Below are 25,229 nucleotides of genomic sequence, written 5' to 3'. Positions count from 1 at the left end.
ATAGTTTTTGCTAGCGTTTAAATGTGCCACTGCTATTTCTTCTTGTTTATCACAACTTTTGAAACCTCAGGAAAACGAAATATCATAATGCATATTGTGATTTTATTTATTTATATATTTATTTATTTTATCTTTTTTGCCCTATTCCCTACACCTAAGCAGAAAAAGCAGCTTTTTAAAAATCATACTGTTTTTTTTTTTTTGTTTGTTTGTGGCCCTCAGTCTACATTGCCTTTTGGCCCCCTCAAGGCAAAGAGTACGTCTGGTTTAATGCTACTCATGGCAGCTATACACTGACATTTAAAGCTGGTAAGACATGTAAATTGTTTTCACTTTGCAGCCCTGGACTGTTAGGCTGTTAGGTTTGACACTGAGACACTGTCAGTCAAGGTAAGAAAATGCAATTTGTTCACACCCACACAGACGTTTTTGCTGAAATCTCTATTATACATATATAAAACCATAGTTTTTTTTTTTGTCAAAGTTCTGCACAGTTAAATAGTTAAGATGGAAACAAAGCAGTTCACAGTGATTTGATGTAAGATGGTGCTATAGGAACCAGAGCTTGTAAGAGACTGTTCTATGATCATTTTCAAATAAGGTTTTCAAGATGGAGAAGTTCTAGCAGGGAAGCAGGGATGGCGAACTGCAGTCCTGGAGGGCCAGCGTCCAGCACAGTTTGGTGATTTCCTTGCTCTTAACACCTCTACTAAACCTGGCAGAGTTGAATCAGGTGTGTTTGAATGGGAAAGCCACCAAACTGTGCAGGGCTCTGGCCCTCCAGGACTGCAGTTTGCCACCCCTGACCTAAAGAGAACATTTTCCCCCAGATTTTACTATCATGAACATCACATATATAAACTCAAAAGATGGGTGTAGGTCCACTGGTCATTTTGGATAGTACGTAAAATGGTTATAATTGCATTTTAGGCATCATGACCCCTGGTTCCTACCACCACCACTGCAAAGAAATCAGTCTGTATGTTTCTCTGTAAACCGCTATGAATGACTTTGTTTAAATTGTGGAGAAATTTTGAAAAATCAGTGGATTTCCCCTTTAAGCTATACTTGCAGAGTCAGTTTCTTTGCAATTAAATTAAGACATTCTGAATAAAAATGTCTCGATGACTTTGCATATCAGTGACCTTCCCCTTTAAAAGCGCTGCTGCTGGGCCTTTAAGAAAAACACGCTTGGAACTAGAACCAGAGCCGGTTCTCCGCTAGAACGTCGCACGCAGAGCGTCACGTGACAGGTTCGCGCCAATTCGAGAGTTTGCAACATCCGGGTCTCTTCTACTCTGCTGCACAGGTCAGATTAGCTCCGTCTGTTTGGTTTCTGTCTAAAGTCTGTGTTTCATAACTGTAGCTATGCATTTTGCAGCACAAACCTGCACTAATGAATCGGCACTGATCTGTGTTGAGATTCGGATCAGATATATGAAGTTCTGAACATGCAAACCTGCAGATTGTTGTCGTATAACACCCAGAGCGCCGGGCTTTTCAGGCTTTCTCTAACCTTTGTTTTCTAATGTAACCTTAGTCTTCTGAGAGTTCTGCTCACTACAAGCCACGAGCTGAGCCAGTTGGTCCCTTTTCGTTTTCAGCAGAGAGTATTCTCGTCTTTTGGTGATGCTAAACTATCAGTATTTCACCCTGTTTTTAGCAGCAGGGCCATTCACACACTGTGCTGTGCTGTGTGTCTCCAGTAGAGCTGGGATAAAACTCAATATCACGATATTTTCCGGATGTATCACAGTATCAGGTTATGTGTAAGTCTGAATTAATAACCTGGCATAGACCGTTCTGACACAAAACTACCTACTTTGTTGTTTTCCTTCTCTGGATTTTTTTAAACTATTCTTTCAAAACAATCTTAGGCGCCCAGTACATGACATGCATTACAGTTAAAGGGGCATTCCACCAATTTTTCAAAAGTTCTCAATAATTCAGTCCTTGAGATGTAAACAGAGTCATTCAGAGTGGCTTGTGTGAAACGGTTTATTGTAGAGAAACTTACTGACTCAGATTTCTTCACAGTGGTGGTGATAGGAACCAGGAGATCACGATGGCTACAACACAAATATAGCCATTTTATTTACTATCCAAAATGACCAGTGCACGTACATATGCCTTCTGAGTTTTATGTGTAATGTTGAAGATGGTAAAATAGTCATAAATCTGAAAATTTCTTTGGGGGACTATTTTGCCTTACAACACCCTGCAGGCACTCCTCATTGCGAATGGATTAAAATACATTTTAAGCCAAGCATAATCAGAAAACTGTCATAAAACAATGCCTCAGACTGTATTAATAACCATTTCATGGTTCGACTTTGTGAGGGAGCTTTTAGCAGTGGCTGCTTTTCAATTATACTGTACTATTTTTCAATTTTAATAATATTTTTAGAGATATATTCAGTAGATAATGAGCATTACATCCATGTCCCCCAGTATAACCCAGCTCTCTCTAATGTGACCATATCAGACAAAAACTGATTCATTAAAAAATGCTATGAAACATAAATCATTAAGTCTGATATTTAGTTGTAGTAATACATTCTTATTGTTCACAGTCTATCTAAAGTTTTCCGCTGTGTCAGTAGTTGAACTTCACAGTAGTGCAGTTTAATAAAATCTGAAGAAATGTGGAACGTTTTCAGAGATTAAGCTTTTTTTCTCTGCATCCTCTAAAGACATGAACCCATTGTCTTTTCTTTTGGGGCAGAATCAGCCACCTTTGAACAGCCATGGACTTGAGTGATTTTGAAACGGACAATTCAGTCAGCTGCCGTCTGGCCTCTGCTGTACCAGAGGCCTGCAAGAGCGAGGACTGTTGTCTGGGTATCGATGAGGCTGGAAGGGGTCCTGTTCTGGGTGAGGAGACATAAAGCCTTGCGTGTGATTAAATGTTTTGATTATTTCATCTGTATGATCCAGATGAGTAAACCGCCCATTAAGATTTTACAGTTTGCCTATGACTCTGTTCTTTGTCTTTTAGGTCCGATGGTTTATGGAATATGTTTCTGTCCTGTGTCCAGAAAGGAGGACTTAAAGGACCTAAAAGTGGCAGGTCAGATTAAAGTGCATGGATTTCCTTTGCTCTAATAATATACTGCATGTTGTATTTAGGGTCAAACATCTCTATAATATAACTTTACATGAGCATTTTATCCCTTAGAATTAAACAGGCTGTTTATGTTCCTGTGCTTTGAGACTGATATATGTAAATTATCTCTGACTGGTTGCCCTGGATTCAAAATTAGTCCAGGTAGAAACACTCCTTATAACTTCAGGGTGGGGTTAAACTGCTGTATGTAAACATGTTGGTTTTCATATCACAGAAACAATTAATTGATGACAGGCTGTTTTTTGCAGCTTAGTTTCCATATATGGACCGAGAAGTGAACGGTGTGCTTTGAAACTTTAGCAATGATTTTATACAACATTTAACTCTTATTTGGGAAAAGTGATGGAAATTCTGTTTTCCTTGATGGAGCTTCTTTAAATAGCATTTTTAAAATGTGGCACTACTGTTTTGTGTCTGTTCCAACTTTTCAAATCTCCCAAAAATGACTGTGATGCAGGTTATGTTCCATAAAAATGTCTTCAAGCCGGGATGTTATATTTTGCTATGTTGGCCACACATAGATGCATCCACACTATAATATTCTGCTGGTCTTGTGTGCAGATTCAAAGACTCTGTCAGAGACAGAGAGGGAAAATCTGTTTCTGAAGCTGGACGGAGCAAAGAGCTTTGTGGGCTGGGCACTTCAGATCCTCTCCCCCAATACCATCTCCACCAGCATGTTACAGAGGTACACACAGGGATCAGTGACGCATAAGGCTTTCAAAATGATGATAATGGGAAAAGAGATTATTTAAAAAGATTATGATGTGCCCTTTTTGTGTCTGTAATACTCTGTTCAATGTGTTGATATTTATTTCATAGCTTTTATCATATTGTAAATTAATTATTAATCAGGATCATACATTTTAAAAGCCTGAAAATGTCGGGTGTTGCAACACACATGAATGAAAAATATTAGATTTTTTAAATATTTGTGAGAGGGCTACAGACCTTGGCATTGTAACATGAATATGTACATGTATATATAGTTGGATGGTTGCACCACCCGACATTTTTAGACTTTATTAATAGCTAAAATGTATTTTATTTTAAATGCAATGAAAATGTATTTACATAAGGAGGTATAGTAGAATTACGTTGTATGTCATGTATTTTTTTACATTTATGAAATACGAAAAGAATGGACTTGCATCAATGTCAGTGACCCACTCACAGATACAGTAACATCTTTATCAGTTTGTTACAGACAGTAGGTGCTGTTAATTAGCTTGTGTTAGTTCAGTTAGTTATACTTTTGCCGCAGTACTTTAACATTAATGTGAATCGGAAATCACTTTTCTTCCTTTACATTATGCTTTTCTGAGCAAAACACGATGCTTGGGTGGCAAATAGTTGTAGGCGGGACATGATTTTATTCTTTAGGATTTGAATGGATCGTGAAACGTGGTTGTTCCGAAATGAACATGCAGTCAGACTCTGTCAGTCAGCAGAATCAAATGTTTTGTAGAAAAGCCAAAAATAAAATATAAAAATAAACACATTTCATCAACAATTGAATACGATGACTTTTTTTATTCTATTTATGTGATTTTTATTTATTATTATTATTTAAAAAAAAAAACGCAGATGAAGTGACACCTGTTAGCGGTCTAGCCTTTAATATCCACATTGCTTTCACTTTTCTTATGCTTTCACCACAAAAGCAAGAAAAAAAGACTTCAGGAAAAAAGAATTCGGGTCATCATTAAAATAAACCATGTATAAATGTAAAAAAAGTCCATTTTGATTTCAGGTTGACTTTAACTAAAAGGCCATAAGAGTAACATCCCCTTTAGCATTATGCAGTGGTATACACACACACACACACACACACACACAAACCAAAAAACTGTAGACACTGAGACACAGTAGTGTCCATAAGTACGCTGCAAACGTAAACAGACACAAAATACCAGCTCAACAAGTATTTTTTTTGGAACCACCCACACACGTGTCATCTTACTGATGATTTTGGTGGTTTTGCAATCAAAGAATAAATGTAATGTGATTTTGCATCAGTAGAGAATGTGTAATCTATTTCTCTCTCTCTCTGTTTTTGTTCAGGGCTAAGTATAATTTAAATGCTCTCTCTCATGATGCTGCCATTGGGCTGGTGCAGTATGCTCTGGACTGTGGGGTACAACTCAAAGAGGTAGGAACTGGAAAGATAATAAGGTTTAGTTTTACAATTGAGCCAATACTGGAGGGATCACTCCCAGCACAGTTGCGATTTTTAAGTACAGTAAATCAGAAGCATCTTCAATCACCTTGATCATTAGCTGATGAATTTGATCAGTGTGTAAACATAGGGTGAGCTCTAAATAAATGTGGCAGTTTTAACCTTCTTTTCTGTTCAAATAGCCAAATTCTTATACAAATAATATTCAAAAATCCCAGTGAGAAAATATTTGTATTGTTATGAATAAATAACAAATATGCAAAAGGTTTAACACGTGTTTATTGCATCTAGCTAACATAAGAGGCCATGTTTACCTGATCATGTCATGATTTAGTCATTTAACTTTGTGTTTGTGACAGTTAACATTTTTTGCTTTAGAAAATTCCATATACAGCTCTGTTTAGATGTTGCTTTCTGGGAGACACAATATCACTTGCGTGACTCTCTTTATTCTTGTCTATACTGCACAGCTTCATTAGTAAATAACTGGCCAGTAAAGGCTAAATAACACTTGTTATCAAAACAGTGAAGAATGTTAGCGTCTCTTTTCTTACAGGTGTTTGTGGACACAGTGGGGCCAGCAGAAAAGTATGAGCAGAAGCTCTCTCAGCGTTTCCCCGGAATTAAAGTGACTGTGCGCCCCAAAGCTGACTCACTCTTCCCCATCGTCAGCGCAGCCAGTATCTGTGCCAAGGTGACAACAATGCAATGCAGGGCTGAGGAGTTATTCATTTTAAAATTTAAATGCTGATTTTGATAGAACACGATTTTCAAATCGCCAGATCTGCGATTTTAATTAATGCGTTAGTAGCATCATTGTCTTAAGTTTTAAGAGGGGAAATTTAGCTCAGTAACTATGAGCTGCCTGTAGATGAGTTTGATGGGAACCAATTGACACCCCACTGATGTGCACCAAACAAAACCAAACCAAAACCTTCCGTCACCTCAGAAAAAGCAGTTCTACTGCTCCCCAGCCCATTACTGGGGGGGCTGTATACCCCTAACTGACACTTGGCATTTGACATGGTGACCTTAGGCTTAGTACATGTGGAGATCTTATAAACTGTATATGTGCAATAGATAACCTCAGCAGTGGGTACAATTGAAAGTAGCTGAAAGAATAATAATAATAATAATAATAACTTTGTTGATAAAGCACTTTTCACACTAGTGGCAGCTCAAAGTGCAGGTGGCAAAACTCAATAGTAAGATAACAAATATGAGTGAAAATAGAAATCATATAAGGCAATGTCATAGATCGAATTTTAAACATAAATAACAAAAGAGAAGTAGAGTTTTAATTAAATGCTAAATTAAAAAGATGCGTTTTCATGTTTCCTAAAAGTGAGCGCTGGGCTTGGCTGTCTAATAAAAGGTGGAATTGAGTTTCACAGTTAAGAGGCATAATAACTAAAAGAGGCCTCTCCTTGCTATCTGGATTTTATGGAAGGTATATGCAAAAGGCCAGTAACTGCAGATCTAAGATTGCATGCTGGAACATAAACAGACCAACATTTTGTGATATAAGCGGGTGCTAGGTCATTTAGAGCCTTAAAATCTAGAACTTTAAAATCCATACTAGAAGATACAAGCAGCCAGTGAAGTTCTTTCAAAACTTGGATGATATGAGCTCTTTTTTTGTTTATTGTTAGGATCCATGCTGCTGTGTTTTGTACAAGTTGTAGAAGATGGATTGGTTCATTAATTAGACGGACTGACTGGGGACACGTATGAGAAAACATCCTTCACACTATTAGAGCTGGATTTATTTTACTCAGGGTGCCTCTGTGGCCTAACATGTGGGATTCAACAGGCTGAGTCACACTGGATAACGTATTTGTGTAATTTCCCCAAATTCCCATGGATAGTGTTACACTACAGGACACGCTCAGTAACAACACTGTGCACTACCGTGTCTGTTAGCAGGTTTTGTTAGTCCATTAGCTTGAGATTAATCAGAACAGGACTACTATCACTGAGGGTTCAGGCAGTTACAGAAGATGATTTACTCCACAATTATTACTGTCAGACTGTAAAAACTACACACACTAGATTCATACTGGATTAAAATCACTCCACAATTATTACTGTCAGACTGTAAAAACTACACACACTAGATTCATACTGGATTAAAATCACTCCACAATTATTACTGTCAGACAGTAAAAACGTTAAAAAAAAACATTTTTTAAATAGCCACTGTCTTCTTTTCTGTCCTCCTCTACTTCTTATCTTCCTCTGTTAGGTGGCCAGAGACCATGTTGTGAAAGGCTGGAAGTTTGCTGAAGATCTGGGGGAAGTGGACTCAGAATACGGCTCAGGATATCCCAATGGTCAGCACCCACACACACCCTTCCTCTTCTGATTTCCTCACTGTAAACATGTTATATAAGCACAATAAGGCTGCACAAGACATTGTTTATGAATTATCACAGTATCATCCTTTCAAAGTGCTACAATATGAGCAAATGAGCTTTCTAAAAAAAACACACAATTACTACTACAGTGCTGTGAAAAAGTATTTGCCCTCTTCCCAATTTCTTTTATTTTTGCGTATTTGTCACACTTGACTGTTTCAGATCATCAAATTACTTTTAATATTAGACAAAAATAACCCAAATAAACTCAAAATGCTTTTTAAATGATGATGACTTCATATATTGAAGGAAAAATGTTTTTCAGCCCTACCTCGTCCCTATGTGAAAAAATGATTGCCCCCTTAGCTACTAAATCAACCAGTTAATCAAATTCAATTGACTGTTTGGTTCCATTTCACTGTCCACACCCAGGAATGATTACTGCCAGACCTGTTAAATCTAAACATCACCTAAATAGAACCTATCTGGCAATGTGAAGCACACTAGAAGGTCTCAAAAAGCAGCACAGGATGCCACGTTCGAAAAGAGATTCAAATACAGATTTAAAACAAAGTCATAATATAAGAGGCAAGTGTGTTGCATCTGAACTCTCTAGGACCAGGAATGGGCATAGATCTGTCCATCAAATGAGTCAGTCAAGATCATATTGAAGCTCACTGATTCTTCTGGATGGTGTGTGTGTTTTAGATCCGAAGACTAAAAGCTGGCTGTTGAAGTATCTGGACCCCGTGTTTGGTTATCCTCAGTTTGTACGGTTTAGCTGGAGTACAGCACAGACACTGCTGGACAGCAAAGCGGTCACTGTGCACTGGTAAGTCCACCAGCAGGGGGCAGTGTTTTACAGCTTGGCAAGATAAAAGGAAAGGCATTGGACTACTGTTAAGTAGCCCTATACATTTTTTAATGTCTGTATGTTGGCTGTTTAATGCCTTTATGGCAGGGCTATCCAGTCTTATCTGCATAGGGCCTGTGTGGCTGGGGGTTTTCATGTCAAGCAATCAGCAGCACACTTGTTTCTGATCAGGTGTGCTCCTGCTTTGTTGAAATAAAAACCTATAACTGAGTCCAGGCCCTTCACAGACAACACTAGACAGTCACATTGTGTTTATTCATAAGAAAATAATGGAGTAGGAATGTAAAATTGGACCAATCTGAAGGTAGTGATTCAACTGCATCGACTTTGTAAAGTTAAAATTGATTGCAGTTAGTCATAATATTCAGTAAAGTATGCGTTCATTTTTAGGCCAAAATATAGTTCACAGGCTATTTTCAAATGTAATTTTTTTGGCTGTCTATATATCAGTACTGTGTAAATATTTCATGCAGTCATATTTGTATATCTGGTGTATTTTTACTGAACTGTGCAAAAATAGTCAAATGGGGGAAAAAAATCAAATTGACCTGTGGAGAAATTTAAGACTTCATGATGCATGGAACCAATTTCAATTCATAATGTAATTAAAGGGCCCATATCATGGAAAGCTTTCCCCTTACTTTCTTTAAACAAGAGTTTGATGTAAACATAGTTAATGTTTCCAAATGTACCATTCTCTTCCCAGTCCATACATGGAAAGCAGTTATACCTTTATGTAAATGATATGTAAATTAGTCAAGCTGCATAAGCAATTTCTGATTCATCATTATAAATCAAAACTATTATAATGCAGACTTTGATTGGTTTAAAAACATAACTGAACACAGTGTTATTGGTGAGATTAAGTCAACAAAGACATTGTCCCTCATGCGCATCTTAATGATGTCAGCAAGAGTCGCTCTCAGTCAGGCTTGAGGCCTTGAAGGTTCCCGAATGGTCACCTTTCACTCAGTTTTACGGTGATGGGAATAACCAGTTCCAACTCCTGTACCATAGGCCTCCGTCATGTCTGGTAGGATAGATTGGAGATGGGCATAAACAAGTCCTTACATCATGTCACAGCATCCTTCTCAGGGGACATATCATAAGCCGTAGAGAGACACAAAGGTCAAAGAACTATATTCCTAGGTGGAAGAAATAGATTCTTAAGAGAAAATATTTTATATTAAGAAAATGCAAACTTGATTACGGGAGATTATCTGTATCTATATCAACCGGATTGTGCGATATGGGCCCTTATTTGTGTTATATTTGTATCCTATTGCAACACAGCCATTTTTAAATGTGTGCGTGCGCGTGTGTGTGCGTGTGTGTAGGGATGACGATGAGGAAGACGGGGAGAAAGCAGCAGCTCGGCAAAATAACACTTCCATGCTGTCGTACTTCAGCCGCAGCAAACCTACCAGTGCACCAACACGGGACACACACCGCTTCTTTACCGAGCGCAGATTACAGAGCATCGACACACTCTGAATACGCGTTCACACGCGTACACAATCATACAGACACACAATCAGAGACTGCAGAGGTCACAGAAATGTGCTCATTGTGTATAGATCTCAACCAACACTGTACCGTATGTTCTCAGAACCAGCTCCACAGCTTCAGCGCCGTCCAGAGTCTGCTGGACATGTCATACGTTTCATGTGTTTTATACATAATTTCTTAATGTTCAAGTAATAAATTGCATATTTTATACATTATGAACTTGGATTCATTAATGATTTCTCCCCACTCATTGTTTTTGTTGTTTATTTGAAAGTGAAAATTTCCCTTTTTGTACGTCATGCAAAATATTGGTGCTTTCCATCTTCTAAATATCTTTTACTTACCGAGAAAATGATTATAGGGGAATTCACCTGATTTTTCTATATTTCTGCTAAATTAAATCCTTGAGATGGAAACAAAGTCATTCAGAGTGTTTTGATGTGAAAAGCTTTATTTTAGAGTTCAGATTTCTTTACAGTGGTGCTGATGGGAACCAGGGGTCACAATGTCCACAACACAGATACAGCCATTTTATTTATTATGCAAAACCACCAGTGAACCTACACATCTGAATTCTAGATGTAATGCCGATAAAGTATAATAGTGATAAATATGATGGGGAAAAAAGCATTTCTAACACCTCTCAGCCCTCAAAGGCTGTTTTAAAGTACATTTTAGACCAAAACTCTAACTCATTATCATAAAACAACATCTCGGGCATCAGGCAGCATATTTTGTTAGTGTTTTATTTTGGGATTTTGTGTGTTTTTCATTTAATTTTTTTTTTCCTTAAGGGGAAAGTACCTTGTCCTTTTTGTACCTAGGCTTTTTTTTTACTTTCCCCACATATTTTCTGTTTTTTGTTGTTGTTTTTCCTTTGTATTTACTGTACCTTCTTGTACAAATAATAATAATACTAACCATTTCATGCAATAACTTTCTATGAGGGAGCCTTTAGGGGCTTTGACCCGTGGGTGGTGTTGATGTTTTTGTTACTCAGTGGTCTGGTGGACTCACCGCATTATTGTTTTTTTAAATCAATACAGCAATAAAAATGTATGTAAAAATATCAGATGTTTAAAATATCACAAGTGGTCAGCGTAGGGTCCACCCTCACATACACACACACACTAACAGCAGGCTATGTAGGAGGAGAACAGAGTGAAGGACACAGCACCTCCACACTCTTAAGAATCTGAGGTTCTAATAATAATAAATCACATTAATTATTCTTTTGGTAAGCATTGAAAACGGGTCCCACAGACCTGAACACCACACAGAGGTTAAAGCATTCAGATGTATTGAATATATTTCAATATTTGAAAATTTGATTATGTTCAAATATTAGTATTTAAATCCAATAGTTGGTATTAAAGGAAATCCACCTATCAAAATTCCTGCATAATTAACTATTTTATAAACAGAGTGGTTTGGAGTGAAATGCTCTGTTCTAGAGAAACTTACAGAGTCAGAGTTGCTCACAGTGCTGGTGATAAGAACCAGACGTCTGAAGAGTTTAACGCCTCTAAAAGCTACATTACATAAACATAATACATTAAATGGTTTAAGATATGCTGCCTGATGTCTGAGACAATGTTTTATGATACATTTTGGAAAGGATTTTATCCTAAAATGTATTTTTAAGAATGCATAGAACCCTTTTTTTCCACAGATGTATGACCATTTTTTCTTTATCAACATTACATATATACACTCAGAAGACTATATAGGTTCACTGGTGATTTTGGATCGTAAATAAAATTGCTGTATCTACGCTGTGGGCATTTTGACCCCTGGTTCCTATCAGCACCACTGTAAAGAAATAGGAGTTGGTTAAGTTTCTCAAAAGAGAACCAATTCACATCACACCGCTCTGAATGAGAGCTTATATTTCAACGATTGAATTATGTGGGGGTTTTCATCAGTCGGTGGATTTCCCGTTTATATACTTGAGTGAAGTACAGAGATGTGCTCACAGCGCTGTTCATCAAGGCTCCGCTCGTTCCTCCAGTACAGCAGGCGGCGCCACATACACCTTCAAAACAGAGTCAACAGAACCAACAAGCGCTTTCCGGCAGAGCCCAAGTGTGGTAAGTTAAATAACTTCACACATTCATTCAGAAATTAGCTTTATTTGGGTTTAATTGTCTTATGTGCTTATAGTTTTATTTCACTGTATACAGTGCCATAATAAGGTCCTTTGATTCTTCAGCCAGGTCAGCCAGCAGACTGCAGACTGCAGGACACCGTGCTGATATTTTATTAGCCAGTTAGCTAACCGGGCTGTAGATTTTCTCCGTTCCACCTTAAATGCTGCAGCAGTTCCATTCTGGCGCCTGAGCCGATGTAATAATAAATGCTTCATTATTTAAGGTGGAACGGCGAAATTCGAACGGGCTGGCTGGCGAATAGGAAGCTAACTTCAGCCTCGTCTGTCTGTCTTCGCTCCTTTGTGCTGATTTGTCGTCCTTATTGCAGATCAGTCTTCCTTCAGAGCTCAAACAACATGGATATTCGACCCAACCACACCATCTACATCAACAACGTCAATGATAAGATAAAGAAAGAAGGTGGGTGTAAAGGCATGCTCTAGCTCTCTGCTCAGGCTCTGCAGTTAATGAGTGCTGGAAGATGACCGCCTCAGTGCTGGAGACTGGATGTAACAGTACTCTACACTGCTGTTCTGTTGGGCCAGACTTGTGTAAAACCAGCCTCCAGTAAAACGTGTCGCTGCTTAAATGAAACATGAGTAAAGAAGAAGGAAAAAGTAGCCCACAAAATCCAGCCTGAGCCAAGAAAAACACCTCATGGAGTTGTAGGGGTGGGCAATATGGCAAAAAGACAACATGCGATACTTTTTCGCGATACTTTTTCACAATACACCATACACCTTTTGATATTTTTTTAGGTTCGAGACGTCTGAACTACTGAGCCTCTAAAGTACCACTGCAAAAAAATTGCAACAACACTGTGTTTTCTTGCATTAAAAAAGCATTTACAAGGGAATGTAAGTTTATTGAGAAAGTGGGGCACTCATATCCATATTTTTCATGTTCATCATTTTATCAGTGTTGATTCTATATGGTTTTATGTCTATATGCATTTATGAAAAGTAGAACTTGTGAATAAGTCCGCCTGGGTGTGCATTACAGAGCAATGCAACATTTGCATTAAAACAAATGAATTACAGATGTTTTAGCACAGTAATCCTGTGTCACCTTAACATTCTGCTCTTCTCAAGTCAATAAATGTATCATCAGATATCCATATAAAATAATATCCAGTCGAGTCAAAACGTCTTTCTGGTGCTGCTAATTTATTTATTTATTTTGAGTCGTCATGCATCCCTACCCGTAAGTGCCACATTTAAAAAAAATGCTGTCAAAAGTTTGACTGCAAGGACTTTTATTCTACATTCATGTCCAATTAAACAGGACTAATTATGCTTTTATTTAATGAAACATGCAGTTCTTCTGTGTTCTATAAGTACCCAACGTATGCATAAGAAGGTGTCACGATTTTATCATGATGACAATGAGTGTGTTTACATGCACTTAATAATCCGATAACTGCGGAAAATCAGATTTTGTCAGTAATCCGATCAACACGTTTACATGCACTTGAGTAATCAGATAATGGGAAACTCTGGGTCTACATGAGTCAGGCAGTAAGCAGATTTCTGCTTTGCAACCAGCCAATAGACTCACAGAAGAAGACGTGATGTAAACATAACTTAAAACTCAAACTTCATGCTGTTTTTGTTTTTAAACATCGAGCCGCTTTACCTGAAAATATGAACACACATCATCTAGAAGATGAAGAATATTTAAATCCTTCAATTCATGTTTGGATTCAGCGCCTCTCCAACAGTGTTTTGCTGCGTCTCGCGACATCGACCGTCTGATCTCATGCGTGCGCAGACTGAGAAATCCGATAGAAATAGGAGTACAAGTTTACATGCGCTGAGAAATCTGATTACTGAGCTAAAATGCAGCTCTCTTTATCGGGTTTCTTAATCGGATTTCTAGATCTGAGTATGGTGTTTACGTGACCATTTGAATAATCGGATAACTGCAGAAATCCGATTATGATCGGATTATTGAATGCTTGTGTACGAATGTATTCAAGTATAAATATGTGTTGTCATTTTAAAATGCTCAGAAAAGTGCATTTTTCCCCTTAGTGCATGGAATGGGGTACATATCACTTGCGAATGTTTGGTATTGACTAAAGAATCCTGTTTTTCCTCAGAGCTGAAGAGGTCACTCTACGCCCTGTTCTCCCAGTTCGGACAAATCATTGAAATAGTAGCACTGAAGACCATGAAAATGAGGGGGCAGGCGTTTGTCGTCTTTAAAGAACTTGCTGCAGCCACAAACGCACTGAGACAACTACAAGGTTTCCCTTTCTACAACAAGCCCATGGTCAGTATTAGAGGATTTATTAATGTTTATCTGTGGTCAGAATTCAGGGCACCTTTCACTGATAAGGCATTGAGGAATGTTATGAAGATAAATGGATGAGGCTGGTTGGAGATCAGAGCTGCTCCAAAAGTAACCATAAGTGAAATGGCATAGCATGTAAGCTAGTTTTGAAATATTTAAAGAATGTTTATAATGCACTGCATGTTCAAAAGTATCCAGACACTTGTGCTAATTAGTGAGTTCAGCTACTTTAAGGTGCACCCACTGCTAATCACAGGCTTTCTATTGCACACATACAGCTTGTATGAGCTCCATAGAAGAGCATTGACCCATAGTGTGGGATGTTCTGGAGCAGCTGCCCATGTCAAGTGTCGGCTAGAGGGGTATAAGGCCCCTGAGCAGTGGGCTGTGGAGCAGTAGAAGTGCATTTTCTACAGTGATGGAGCTAAAAATGAAAAATATTTAATGTTTTATCTCATCAACTTCATTATTTATTTTAAATGTATGCTCTTTCTGAAATTGGTGCTAATTCTTGTATACCATTCGTTTATAGCGAATCCAGTACGCTAAAACAGACTCGGACATAATCGCTAAGATGAGAGGCACATTTGGAGACAAGGAGAAGAAGAAGGAGAAAAAGAAGAAAGCTCAAGAGCAGGCAGCCAACGCTGCCAAGAAACCAGTGGTGAGTTGAGTTGCGAAGGTTAATAAGTCGATAAGAACAAAAAACAAGTCCACTGCTTAATGGGTTGTGTTTTCTGATAAACCTGCAGTGTTGCTTTTGATCTTATTTCAAAGTTAATGAAGTAATTTCCTGCATTTCATTGCTAATTTTTGATTACTAAACTTTGTGGACCAGTTTCTCAGACCCAGATTAAGCCCAAACCTAGATTAAAAGCAATTACCAGTGGTGATTCACCATTAGCACTGCAGTTTAGTCCAAGACTAGGCCTAATCCATCATGAATGTGTCTTTGTTTATGGATGGTGGAGTCTGTAAAAACATTTACTGGTGCAGTTCATTGGGTGTCTTATAGTGGTGCTTGAAAGTTTGTGAACCCTTTAGAATTTTCAATATTTCTGCATAAATTTGACCTAAAACTTCATCAGATTTTCACACAAGTCCTAAAAGTACATGAAGAGAACCAAATTAAACAAATGAGACAAAATATGAGACTTGAGGAAAATGATCCAATGTTATGTATCTGTGAGTGACAATAATATGTGAACCTTTAGGATTAGCAGATAATTTGAAGGTGAAATTAGAGTCAGGTGTTTTTTTTATTATAATTGCTGTAATACTGTATGAAAGTCTTTCAGAAACACTTTCAGAAACAAGCTTGCTCATTGTATAAATTCCTGACTGGAGGTTTAACTTGCTAAAAGTTGCTGATGTAAATATATTTTGACAGAATGCCTTGAACACACAGCCAGCTCCACCTGCTACAGTCCAGGTACGTGCATCCTTTAATTCTGTTGACATGTTTTTCTGACTTCCTTTATGGGCTGTTACATTATGCATCACTTCCATCTGTACTGTTTTACGGAACAGCACAGCATAACAGCACTGTGTTGAGCACCTTTTGTCCTCTTGTTTTAGGTTCCTGATAATCCACCCAACTACATTCTGTTCCTGAACAACCTACCTGAGGAGACCAATGAGATGATGCTGTCAATGTTGTTTAACCAGTGAGTACATTTTGAGCACTTTTCCTCACTAAATGTCTTAAATGTTTGGTTCAAAGGATTACAGTTTCCAGATTTTTCATCTGCAAATCTACTTTTCCACCACCCTGTAACTGTCATCTCGATGAACTGAACCATTATAAGTGATAACATCTGGTTTCAGTACAACCTCATTAGAGTGTGGTGAGTTTGAGTTTGAAGGGCAGAGGCAGTAAATCTTGTCTTAACATGTCTCTGCAGTCATTTAATTTTCCAACAATAAATGACTGGATTGTGCTTGAAACAACTTCTTCATCCCATCATTCCATTCCACAGTCAGATAATACAGGCATCTGGATAGATGTTGCCTGCTTGTACTCAGTTGCAAGGTTATAAAATCTTTTTGTCCAGCTGTTTTAGTCAGAAGTATGGAGTGTTTGCTAGGTGAGCCTATGGGTGAATGTGCCACTCATGTTAGTTAGCTAGCTTGATCCGCAGTTTTTTGGCACCCGTAACATTTTCCCTATATTGTACAGATGTACATACTGCAACCAACAAATGCAGATGAAAGCAAATGTCTGTAGCCTAATAGGTGACTAATAAATATATTCAAAGCTAAAGATCACTTTCCTCTGCCATGATGAAAGGAGAAGCTTGTGTAAACTCTGTCAGAACTGTTTCTGAAGCTTCCTTCATGTAATCATGATTTGAAGGGATGTGCACCTGTGATTTGAAGGGATGTCACGCTGTAGTCCTGGAGTGCTGCTAAAAGAATCACTTGTCTCTGAAATATCAAAAACCTGTAATATTTTGGGGTTGTTTTGTTACATCTTTTGAAAACGCCAGTTGTCTTACATTGTGTGAACAATTAATGATGAATGGATCAATACAAATGCTCCATAAATACTTTTGCACTGCCTGAGACGTTGTTATATGTTTTGAGAGGAAGTTTTGACCTAAAATATCTTTTTAAAAATGTACTTGGTGGGGAGTTGCATGCAGGGCGCTGTAAGGCTAATCAGACCCCAAGCAAGTTTATTTTCTTAGATGTATCACGACTTTACCATTATCAACATTACATATTAAAAACTCAGACACATGAAGGTCCACTGGTAGTTTTGGTTAGTAAATAAAATTAGCGCTGTAAACATTGTGACCCCTGGTTCCAGTCACCAACACTGTAAAGAAATGCATCAGTAAGTCTTGCTTAAGTGAACCATTTCACATCAAAACACTTTGAGTGACTTTGTTTACATCTCAACCACTGAATTAAGCAGAAATTTTGAAAGACTGGTGGAAGTCCCCTTTAAATTACCATTTTGGAGAAACAGTTCTTTCACTGCAGCAACAAATGTTAATGTCAGTAACAAATTAAAAAATCATTGGAAAAAATGCACAGTGGCGCCACTTCATGTCCCGTTGTGCTCCCTGCGCAGGTTCCCTGGTTTTAAAGAGGTGCGCCTGGTCCCGGGAAAGCACGACATCGCCTTTGTAGAGTTTGAGAGCGAGGCCCAGGCAGGAGTGGCCAAAGACGCACTGCAGGGCTTCAGAATCACAGCCACCTGCGCCATGAAGATCACCTACGCCAAGAAGTGATCACACACACACACAGGTCTCCCATGTTGGACTGAATCTGTGACCCTGATAAATGGGTCCTCCTTTTTTGCTTCCCCCACCTCTCTCTATTTTTGCTTACTAGTTTATTTTAATTGATTTTGTTTATATGTTTATGACTGTACAGGCTATTGGGTGTTCAGACAAGAGAGGGGGGGGGGTTGTGAGGGCTAATTATGTTGTTTTTTTTTGTTTTTTTTTATTTTGAATGCTAGAAATATTAAATGACTTTTATAAAACTTCTATGCTGCCAGCATCCTCTCTTACAGAAGGGCCCTTTAAAACCTTTCTTCCTTTCTTTGAATGTTAAAACTTTTCTTACTTTCACACATTTATGTATTTCACAAAATACAAATTATTGGTAAGACTTTATTATAACAGGCTCCTATAAATAGCAACTTAATAATTCATTAATAGTTTGAGAGTCATATAATTATTACTAATGCATTAATAAGTGCTACCATTCAAAGTAATGACAATATACTTGGCTACATACAAATAATTATATAAGTGTAATAAGTAAGATGCTATATGTTTGTAAATACATTATAAAGTCACAGCTTTTACTATATTAAAAAAAATATCACTTCATGATTAACTAAGCATTAACTGAACAAAAAGTTTATGCGTCACAAAATAGCGAGATTATTACTTGATATTTTCAATATTTTTGAGATATACTCAGTATTTGGGTATCAAATAACTAACCTACTATTATTAATGATTAGGTTTCTACAGATTTTGATTATTTTAGTGTCTCTAAGTCAATGGTTATTAATTCAAATGGTATCATCTGCTAATTGTTATTTACTTTCTGTAACAAAACTTAAATAATGATTAAGCTGCTGTTTATAGGGGACTGTTATGTTACAGTGTTACCACACTGTCATCTCAAAAAGAGATGCTGATAAGATATCAGTCTTAAAGGCACGGTCACAAAACCAGCCTTTACTTCTAAGAGATGGGGAGGTTGGAAAATGTGAATGCCTGTTTTTGGTTCATAAAACTACTCAAACATTATAAGTGGTCCCCAGGGGAAATACATAAAATGCAAGGAAAAGGTCAGATATGGGCCCTTTGATTAATAATTTAAGGATAACAGTAATAAAATATCAGTAAAATGCTAAACATCACTCAAAAATGGAATTAAATAAAAATTAATAAATAAAAACAACAGTAATATTTTGGTTTGAGGAAAAGAATCCAAACCCCGTCACAAACCAGGGAGCCAGCCGTATGTCTGGAGAATTGAAGTTCACTCTTGGGTGCAGGTACCAGACACCTAGCCAGCCCGTAAAACAATGGACTGATGCAGTTTTATAGCTGGACTGATTCCAAGATTAGGCCCAGCCTACACATGACAAGTGACAGGTGTGACAGACATGACCATGTAGGGATAAACAAAAATAGGCAGAACAGAATGTTCTAAATACAGTCACAGGACAGGCACACACAGTACTGAATATAATGACATTAGGAAACTTCTATGCAGAAGCCAGAAAAGATTCTCATTCTTTGTTTAAGGTAGAGCTTAATGGCATCTACTATATGCTGAAAGTGGCAGCTTTATATGCTGAAAAATATCTGTAATCCAAACGAGAAGACTGGAAAGGGTGGGCACAACTTCCATTTAAGAGGGAGAAGGTGCATGCTAGGAGAGACACAACTGCTACAAAGCAAGGGGGACATCCTTGGGTAGGACTGAACGCAACCATAATGAAGGCAGGTTTAATAGACACCTCAAGAACATCTGAAATTGTGCCCAAGATATCCAACCAGAAATTCTACATGGGACATAGCTGACTGTTGACCCCTGTCACAGGTCTGCTCTATATCATCATATATCTTATATTAAATTCTGCACAGAATCAGTCCACGTCTAGCAAAAATAAAAGAATGTATCTGATGCTGTATGCTCTCCCATAGCTCATCCAGGATTGCCTCCTCCTCCCGTAAACTGTTAATATTGTCCAGGGAGGGAGAATTTAGTGAGACAATTTTGTTATGAAGGATAGAGATTAATCCCCTCATGGTAGGCAGTGGTGACAAATAATCATCCAGGATGGCAGTAAATTTGGGAAATAAGGACGTGTTTCAAATGCAAAACTACTCATCTGAAGAAAAAAAAAAGATTAGATTTTTTTTCTGATAGTTGCTGGAAGGAAGCAAATGAGTTGTTTATATATACAGTACTGTACAAAGGGTCAGAGACCACATTTCATTTGTTTAATTTCCAGGCAAAATTAATATAAAATGATTCATTTTTAAGCATCAATGAAAAAGAGCAGAAAAAAACACCTATGAGCCAAAAAATTATGATCAGCTGCTTAATATGCTCTTGGTCCTCCGTGTGCTGCCCAAAAAGCTCCGACTCGTCGAGGCGTGGACTCTACAAGACCTCTGAAGATGCCCTGTGGTATCTGGCACCAAGACTGGCACCATAGATCCTTTCCTGTAAGTTGTGAGGTGGATGTGCAGCAGGTCGGACATATTTAATCCAGCACATCCCCAGATTTGGCGGCCTGGGCAACACTTTCAACTTTTCATCATGTTCCTCCAACCATTTCCGAACAATGTTTATTGGGGGATGCCATTGCCATAAAGGGGTGCACCTGGTCCATAACGATGTTTAGCTAGATGACATGTCAAATTGATGTCCACATGAAAGTCCAGAACCAGGGTTTGCCCGCAGAACACTGCCCAGAGCATCACACTCCCTCCACCAGCCTGTCTCCTTCCCACAGTGCATCCTAATGCCATCACTTCCCCAGGTAAACAACCAGGTAAACACCTGTACATCCACAGGATGTAAAAGAAAACAGGACTCAACAGACCAGGCAACCCTCTTCTGTTGCACCACGGTCTAATTCTCACATACTCATTGAAGGCCCTTTCGACCATGGACATGGGTGCTCTGACCGGTCGATGTGTTGTGACACATTACTCCAGTTACCATAATTAAAAACTTCTGAGACTTGTGCCACAGTAGCTGTCAGTTAAGACCAGACAGGACAGCCTTCGCATCGATGAGCCTTGGGAGCCGTGGTTTGTCCCTCCTCATACCACTGTCAGTAGGTACTCACTACTGCTGACCAGCAGCACCTCGCAAGCCTTGCCATTTTAGAGCTCAGGTCTTCACACCTGCCCATTTCTCCCACATCCAACATGTCAATTTTGAGAACTGACTGTTCGCTTACTGTCTAATATATCCCAGACCTTGACATGTGCGCTGTCACGAGTTAATCAACAACATTCACTTCATCTGTGAGTGGCCACAATGTTTTAGTATATACAACAGAAAGTAACAGAGGCCTCGACAACTAAATATAATATCATTTTTGTTCAGTATTTAGTGTGTCCAGTCTTTTCCTTCATTACTGCTTCCATTGTTTTTGAAAGACTGTCAGTTCTTCAGAGAAATCTGCAGGGATATTTTTCCCACACCTCCAAAGTTTAGTCTTAGAAGGTGGTTGTATTTTCTGCTTATTACAATCCAAATAATCCCAAACACATTCAGTGATGTTGAGGTCTGGACTCTGGGGTGGTCAGTCCATTGTTCTGAGAACACCAGCAGCTTCTTTGTATAATTTGCAAATAATGTTCTTTTTTTCCTATTTTAAACCAATTTAGTTCCAGTTTGTAAACCCTTCTTATGGATGGTAGATTATTTTATATCTCCTCAGAAACCTTGTGAAAAATGAACAGTTTGTACGTAACGATGGTTTTTGCACAGTGTTTTAGGCCTTTATAGGTTTTGATGTTATGACCATACCAGAAGGCACAGAGGGGAGCACAAAATAGGATTATTTAACACCAGTGCTGAGAGGATAAGTCTTTAACTCAAAATGACATTTGTTTCCAAACCTGTAGGATTGACTTCACAACTGGACACAAATTTAAAATCTGAATGAAAGTGTGATTTGATATCTGTCATGGAGCATAGAATGGAGAGGGTTTGTTAAGAGCTTATATATATAAAAAAATATATTGCGTCAGTGCAAATATTCAGTATTATAAAAATATATCAGTACACACAGTCCATATATGGAAAAGAAGCTGCAAAAACATTGGAACTCATTGTTGGAAATGGTAATGTAAGATGAATTATACTTGTTTTCTGTAAATAAAACAACACAAACGCTGTAAGTGGAGGGGAAAAAGTAGATGTGGCCCTTTTAAAAAGTAGCACAGAGTGTAGCAAGATGGAATACAGGTCACTCTCACTTTCAGACTGACCTTTTGAGGACCTGACATGTTCTTTCTCGTTTGCTCTCATCCAGACCTTGAAGGTATTCAGATACAGCTCTAAAGGAGCAAAAGTCCATCTTGTTGGCCATCTTGCTGGAGAACAGATGGTTTGGCCTGAGGGCCAAGGCCACTCTCATCTGGACTACTGAAATGGCCACTTTTGACACTTCTGCTTTCGTCCTCTACATTAATCTTTCATGGAGAAATGAATTCAAGGCTGAGCAATCTGTAGCACCACCGCACTGTCCTCCGTCGTCGTGAATCTCAGCATGTGGTGACAGTTTAATAAATAAGCAGCCTCTGCTTTTCTCTGCATCTGTAATACACTATTGATTTAACCGTCTGTACAAGGATGGTTTAATGATGCAGACATGCAGATCAGCATTTATAGGGATTAACTCATTACTATGACGACAGCAGCTTTAATTCTGCCTGCCATTAAAGCTGATGTGGAATTTGATGATGTTAAAAATGTTCAAAGTCATATTAACCCACTAATGTTCATATCTGAGATGGTACAGTTCCTATGGTCTGTACGTTGTCTGAGCTTGCCTGAGCACAAATCTGGAAAAAAAATTCAAATCAAGCAAAGCATATGGGTGAAAAGGTTTTACACTGAATTTATCATGTTAAAGTATTTTGGCTACAGGGCCACTGATTATTAACTAAACAGGAGAAAGTCCAAATTTGGTTAAAGGTATGAAAATTAAGGGTGAGCAGGGCACAACATTACACATTTTGTTTTTTTGTTGAACTTGAAATATTTAAGTTTGAATAATTATGTTTTTATACAAGCAACATATACATCTCTGCTATCAACCAACACTTCAACTTTGTTTCTAGCACCTACTGTTCATGTACAATTCCACCGAAAGTGACGGGACATGCAATGTTACACTTTACCCCATGGGTAGGGTTAATTGTAACAGAGGGTCAGTTTAACACTTGTTAGAAAAGTCGGATGAATTAGTGCAAACAAAGTGAATTCAGTATGTCGCTATGATGATGTGTTGTAAGAAACACATATATTTTCCAACCGTACTGCCTTATATATCATCTATCTATAAAACAGACAGCTCAACTGATAGATACACACATCACATTAAATATGAAAACTAAAACGAGACTGTGTCTCAAACAATGACAAAATTATTTTTTTGTCCAGTGAAGGGCAGCAAATAAAAAACATCACACATCAGTAAAATATGGAACATTGTTTCTGAATAACTACAGCTTTACCAGCTGTTAATGTCAATTTCAATAATATACTTTTTTAAAACCAAAATAATAACACCTGAAAGATACTAATGAAGTAGAAGAAAATCACTGTTTATAGATGTTTTCTCTTTTTTACTAAAGGTGGCTTAGCTGTTACACCATGTTACAACTGACCCCACAGTACGGAGGCTGTACTTAAGCCTGGCTAGCCACAAAATGGTTCTACACTGTAGGAAACAAGATGGTGATTAAAGTAATACAAGGTTGGATTTTGTGATTCACACAAGCAGCTCAGATCTCTTTAAAACACTCAAAACCAGTCACTCTGAAGTTTTGTGGGAGACCGTGGCTAGGAAATGTGGTAATGTGCCCAGAAGCTCACGCTGCTTGACCTTCTTTATCAACATAAAAAGTCTGTTTGGTTGTTCCCCGCACGCCCCTACATGTAGTTTAAATAATTCCAATTGGCATTTTTAATGTTAGATGTTCATACCAAATCTCAGCACTTTAGACCATTCGGAACAAGTTCTGTGGCATTTTGTTCCTCATACTACATTTAGCTGTTGATATGAGCGGATCTCATTACAGCCATCTAACTAGACTGTAAACAGTGGAACAGGGCAGATGTTGATTTGAGGTTTAAATTGATGTAAATATTGCGATTGTTCATCTAAACTACATTGTTCCCTGCATTGCATCATCCAAAACATTTATTTGAGTTGAATAACACCAGTTAACTTGCCAAAACAACAATTGTTTTAGGTTAAACTGACCAATTGTTTTTTTTTTGTTTTTTTTTTACTGTGTACAGAAGCTACGCAGCTGATTTCTTAAACAGAGTGTGTCCTATTGCAGCAAACTAATCACTGGAAATGAAGAGTTAGTGTCTATTATTGTTGATTTGCTCTAGTACTTAACTACACTCTCAGAAATAAAGGTACTAAACTGTCACTGGGGTGGTTCCCTCAACGGCACATCACAGTCCCTTTAGTCAGGGAACATAATTGTACCATAATCCATTGAAATTAGATTAGAAGTTGTAGAGTCCACACACCCCGTCTCGTCTCCAGGCTTTTATTTTATTGTTCTGTTTTAAAAAATTAGGTAGTGAAAAGTATAAATGAAAGGTATAAATAAGTACTTTTCACCTGGAAAAACTTATTTAAGGTGCACAGTTCGACCTTAAAACCACTGTTGTACCTTTGAGGGCACATTTACATTGTTTGTGCCTTGATGAATGAAAAATGTATCTGTACAGAACCTTTATTTCTAACAGTGTACAGGCAACAATGTGGCAAAATTGTAAAGGTTATTTCTTTCTGCAAAACAACTTTGCATGTCTAACAATAACGTCATGAGATTCACATCATGATAAAATATCTGCTCTTCTACTCTCACAGCAATGTTTCAACATCTAGTGTAAATTCTTCTGAGAAGAGCAGAGACTGTTACTGCAGCAAAGAGGAAAAAAGCAGAAAATATATTAAACAGAAAATTACACATAAACCTCAACCAAATATAATATTACATTTTGTTTCAGTATTTAGTGTGTTCACTCTTTACCTTTATTACTGCTTCAACTTTTTCAGGAGAGTCACTTTCAGTTTCTCAGAGAAATCTACAGGGATATGTTTCATATCTCTAAAGTTCAGTCTTAGAAGTTGGTTGCTTTTTCTGCTCACACTTAGACTCATTAGTCCATAAAACCATAACAGATGTCCAGTTTTGGTGTCTTAGTGTATTTTTTTTGTCTTTTCTCAGTAAGAGCTTCTTAACAGCTACACATCCTTTCAGACTCATAGTGCTGAGTGTCTCACAGTGGAAGGATGGACAGAAACTCTTTTTTCAGATCTGAATCCAGAGTAGAGCTTGATTTTCTCCTCTCTCTCAAAGGTAAAAGCTTTAGGTGCTGTTTATCTGATGGGGACAGTTTTAGTGTCTACCAGGTCTTGCACAGTTGTTAAAACTCCTTTTTTCTCTATAGCTTTCAGTAATTTATTTCAGTAAACTCCAGC

General features: G+C 37.9%; 2 protein-coding genes across 3 annotated transcripts; both read left to right on the top strand.

Annotated features, from left to right (window-relative positions):
* The first annotated feature begins 362 nt into the window (after window positions 1–362).
* On the top strand, window positions 363–10,261 carry rnaseh2a (ribonuclease H2, subunit A). Of its 2 annotated transcripts, none has more exons than XM_036560335.1 (9): window positions 363–390; window positions 2,726–2,874; window positions 2,999–3,070; window positions 3,689–3,815; window positions 5,192–5,279; window positions 5,863–6,000; window positions 7,552–7,639; window positions 8,372–8,495; window positions 9,875–10,261. In XM_036560335.1, exons 2-9 carry the CDS (start codon window positions 2,748–2,750, stop codon window positions 10,029–10,031), a joined length of 921 nt encoding a protein of 306 aa, XP_036416228.1. In that variant the 5' UTR covers window positions 363–390; window positions 2,726–2,747; the 3' UTR covers window positions 10,032–10,261. The 2 variants fall into 2 exon arrangements, with proteins under 2 accessions (XP_036416228.1, XP_036416227.1); XM_036560334.1 differs by lacking the exon at window positions 363–390 and adding an exon at window positions 1,202–1,309.
* A 1,822-nt stretch (window positions 10,262–12,083) lies between these two features.
* Window positions 12,084–17,927, top strand: snrpb2 (small nuclear ribonucleoprotein polypeptide B2). The gene is made up of 7 exons (XM_036560350.1): window positions 12,084–12,136; window positions 12,525–12,616; window positions 14,298–14,470; window positions 15,024–15,155; window positions 15,882–15,923; window positions 16,070–16,158; window positions 17,571–17,927. The coding sequence occupies exons 2-7, from the start codon at window positions 12,553–12,555 to the stop codon at window positions 17,728–17,730; spliced, it is 660 nt and encodes a 219-aa protein (XP_036416243.1). The 5' UTR covers window positions 12,084–12,136; window positions 12,525–12,552; the 3' UTR covers window positions 17,731–17,927.
* The last annotated feature ends 7,302 nt before the right edge of the window (window positions 17,928–25,229 follow it).

This window comes from Colossoma macropomum, unplaced genomic scaffold (genome assembly GCF_904425465.1).
Source record: "Colossoma macropomum unplaced genomic scaffold, Colossoma_macropomum, whole genome shotgun sequence".
Classification (NCBI taxonomy): domain Eukaryota; kingdom Metazoa; phylum Chordata; class Actinopteri; order Characiformes; family Serrasalmidae; genus Colossoma; species Colossoma macropomum.
Note: the sequence above shows the minus strand (reverse complement) of the source record. Positions and strands in the feature narration are given on the sequence as shown.

Excerpts from the sequence above, each read along its gene's own strand:
- rnaseh2a (XM_036560335.1), top strand. The coding sequence starts at position 2,748 with ATGGACTTGAGTGATTTTGAAACGGACAATTCAGTCAGCTGCCGTCTG. Across the intron at positions 3,071-3,688 it reads AAAGGACCTAAAAGTGGCAG|ATTCAAAGACTCTGTCAGAG; the intron begins GTCAGATTAAAG and ends TCTTGTGTGCAG. Across the intron at positions 6,001-7,551 it reads CAGCCAGTATCTGTGCCAAG|GTGGCCAGAGACCATGTTGT; the intron begins GTGACAACAATG and ends TTCCTCTGTTAG.
- snrpb2 (XM_036560350.1), top strand. The coding sequence starts at position 12,553 with ATGGATATTCGACCCAACCACACCATCTACATCAACAACGTCAATGAT. Across the intron at positions 14,471-15,023 it reads CTTTCTACAACAAGCCCATG|CGAATCCAGTACGCTAAAAC; the intron begins GTCAGTATTAGA and ends ATTCGTTTATAG. Across the intron at positions 15,156-15,881 it reads ACGCTGCCAAGAAACCAGTG|AATGCCTTGAACACACAGCC; the intron begins GTGAGTTGAGTT and ends ATATTTTGACAG.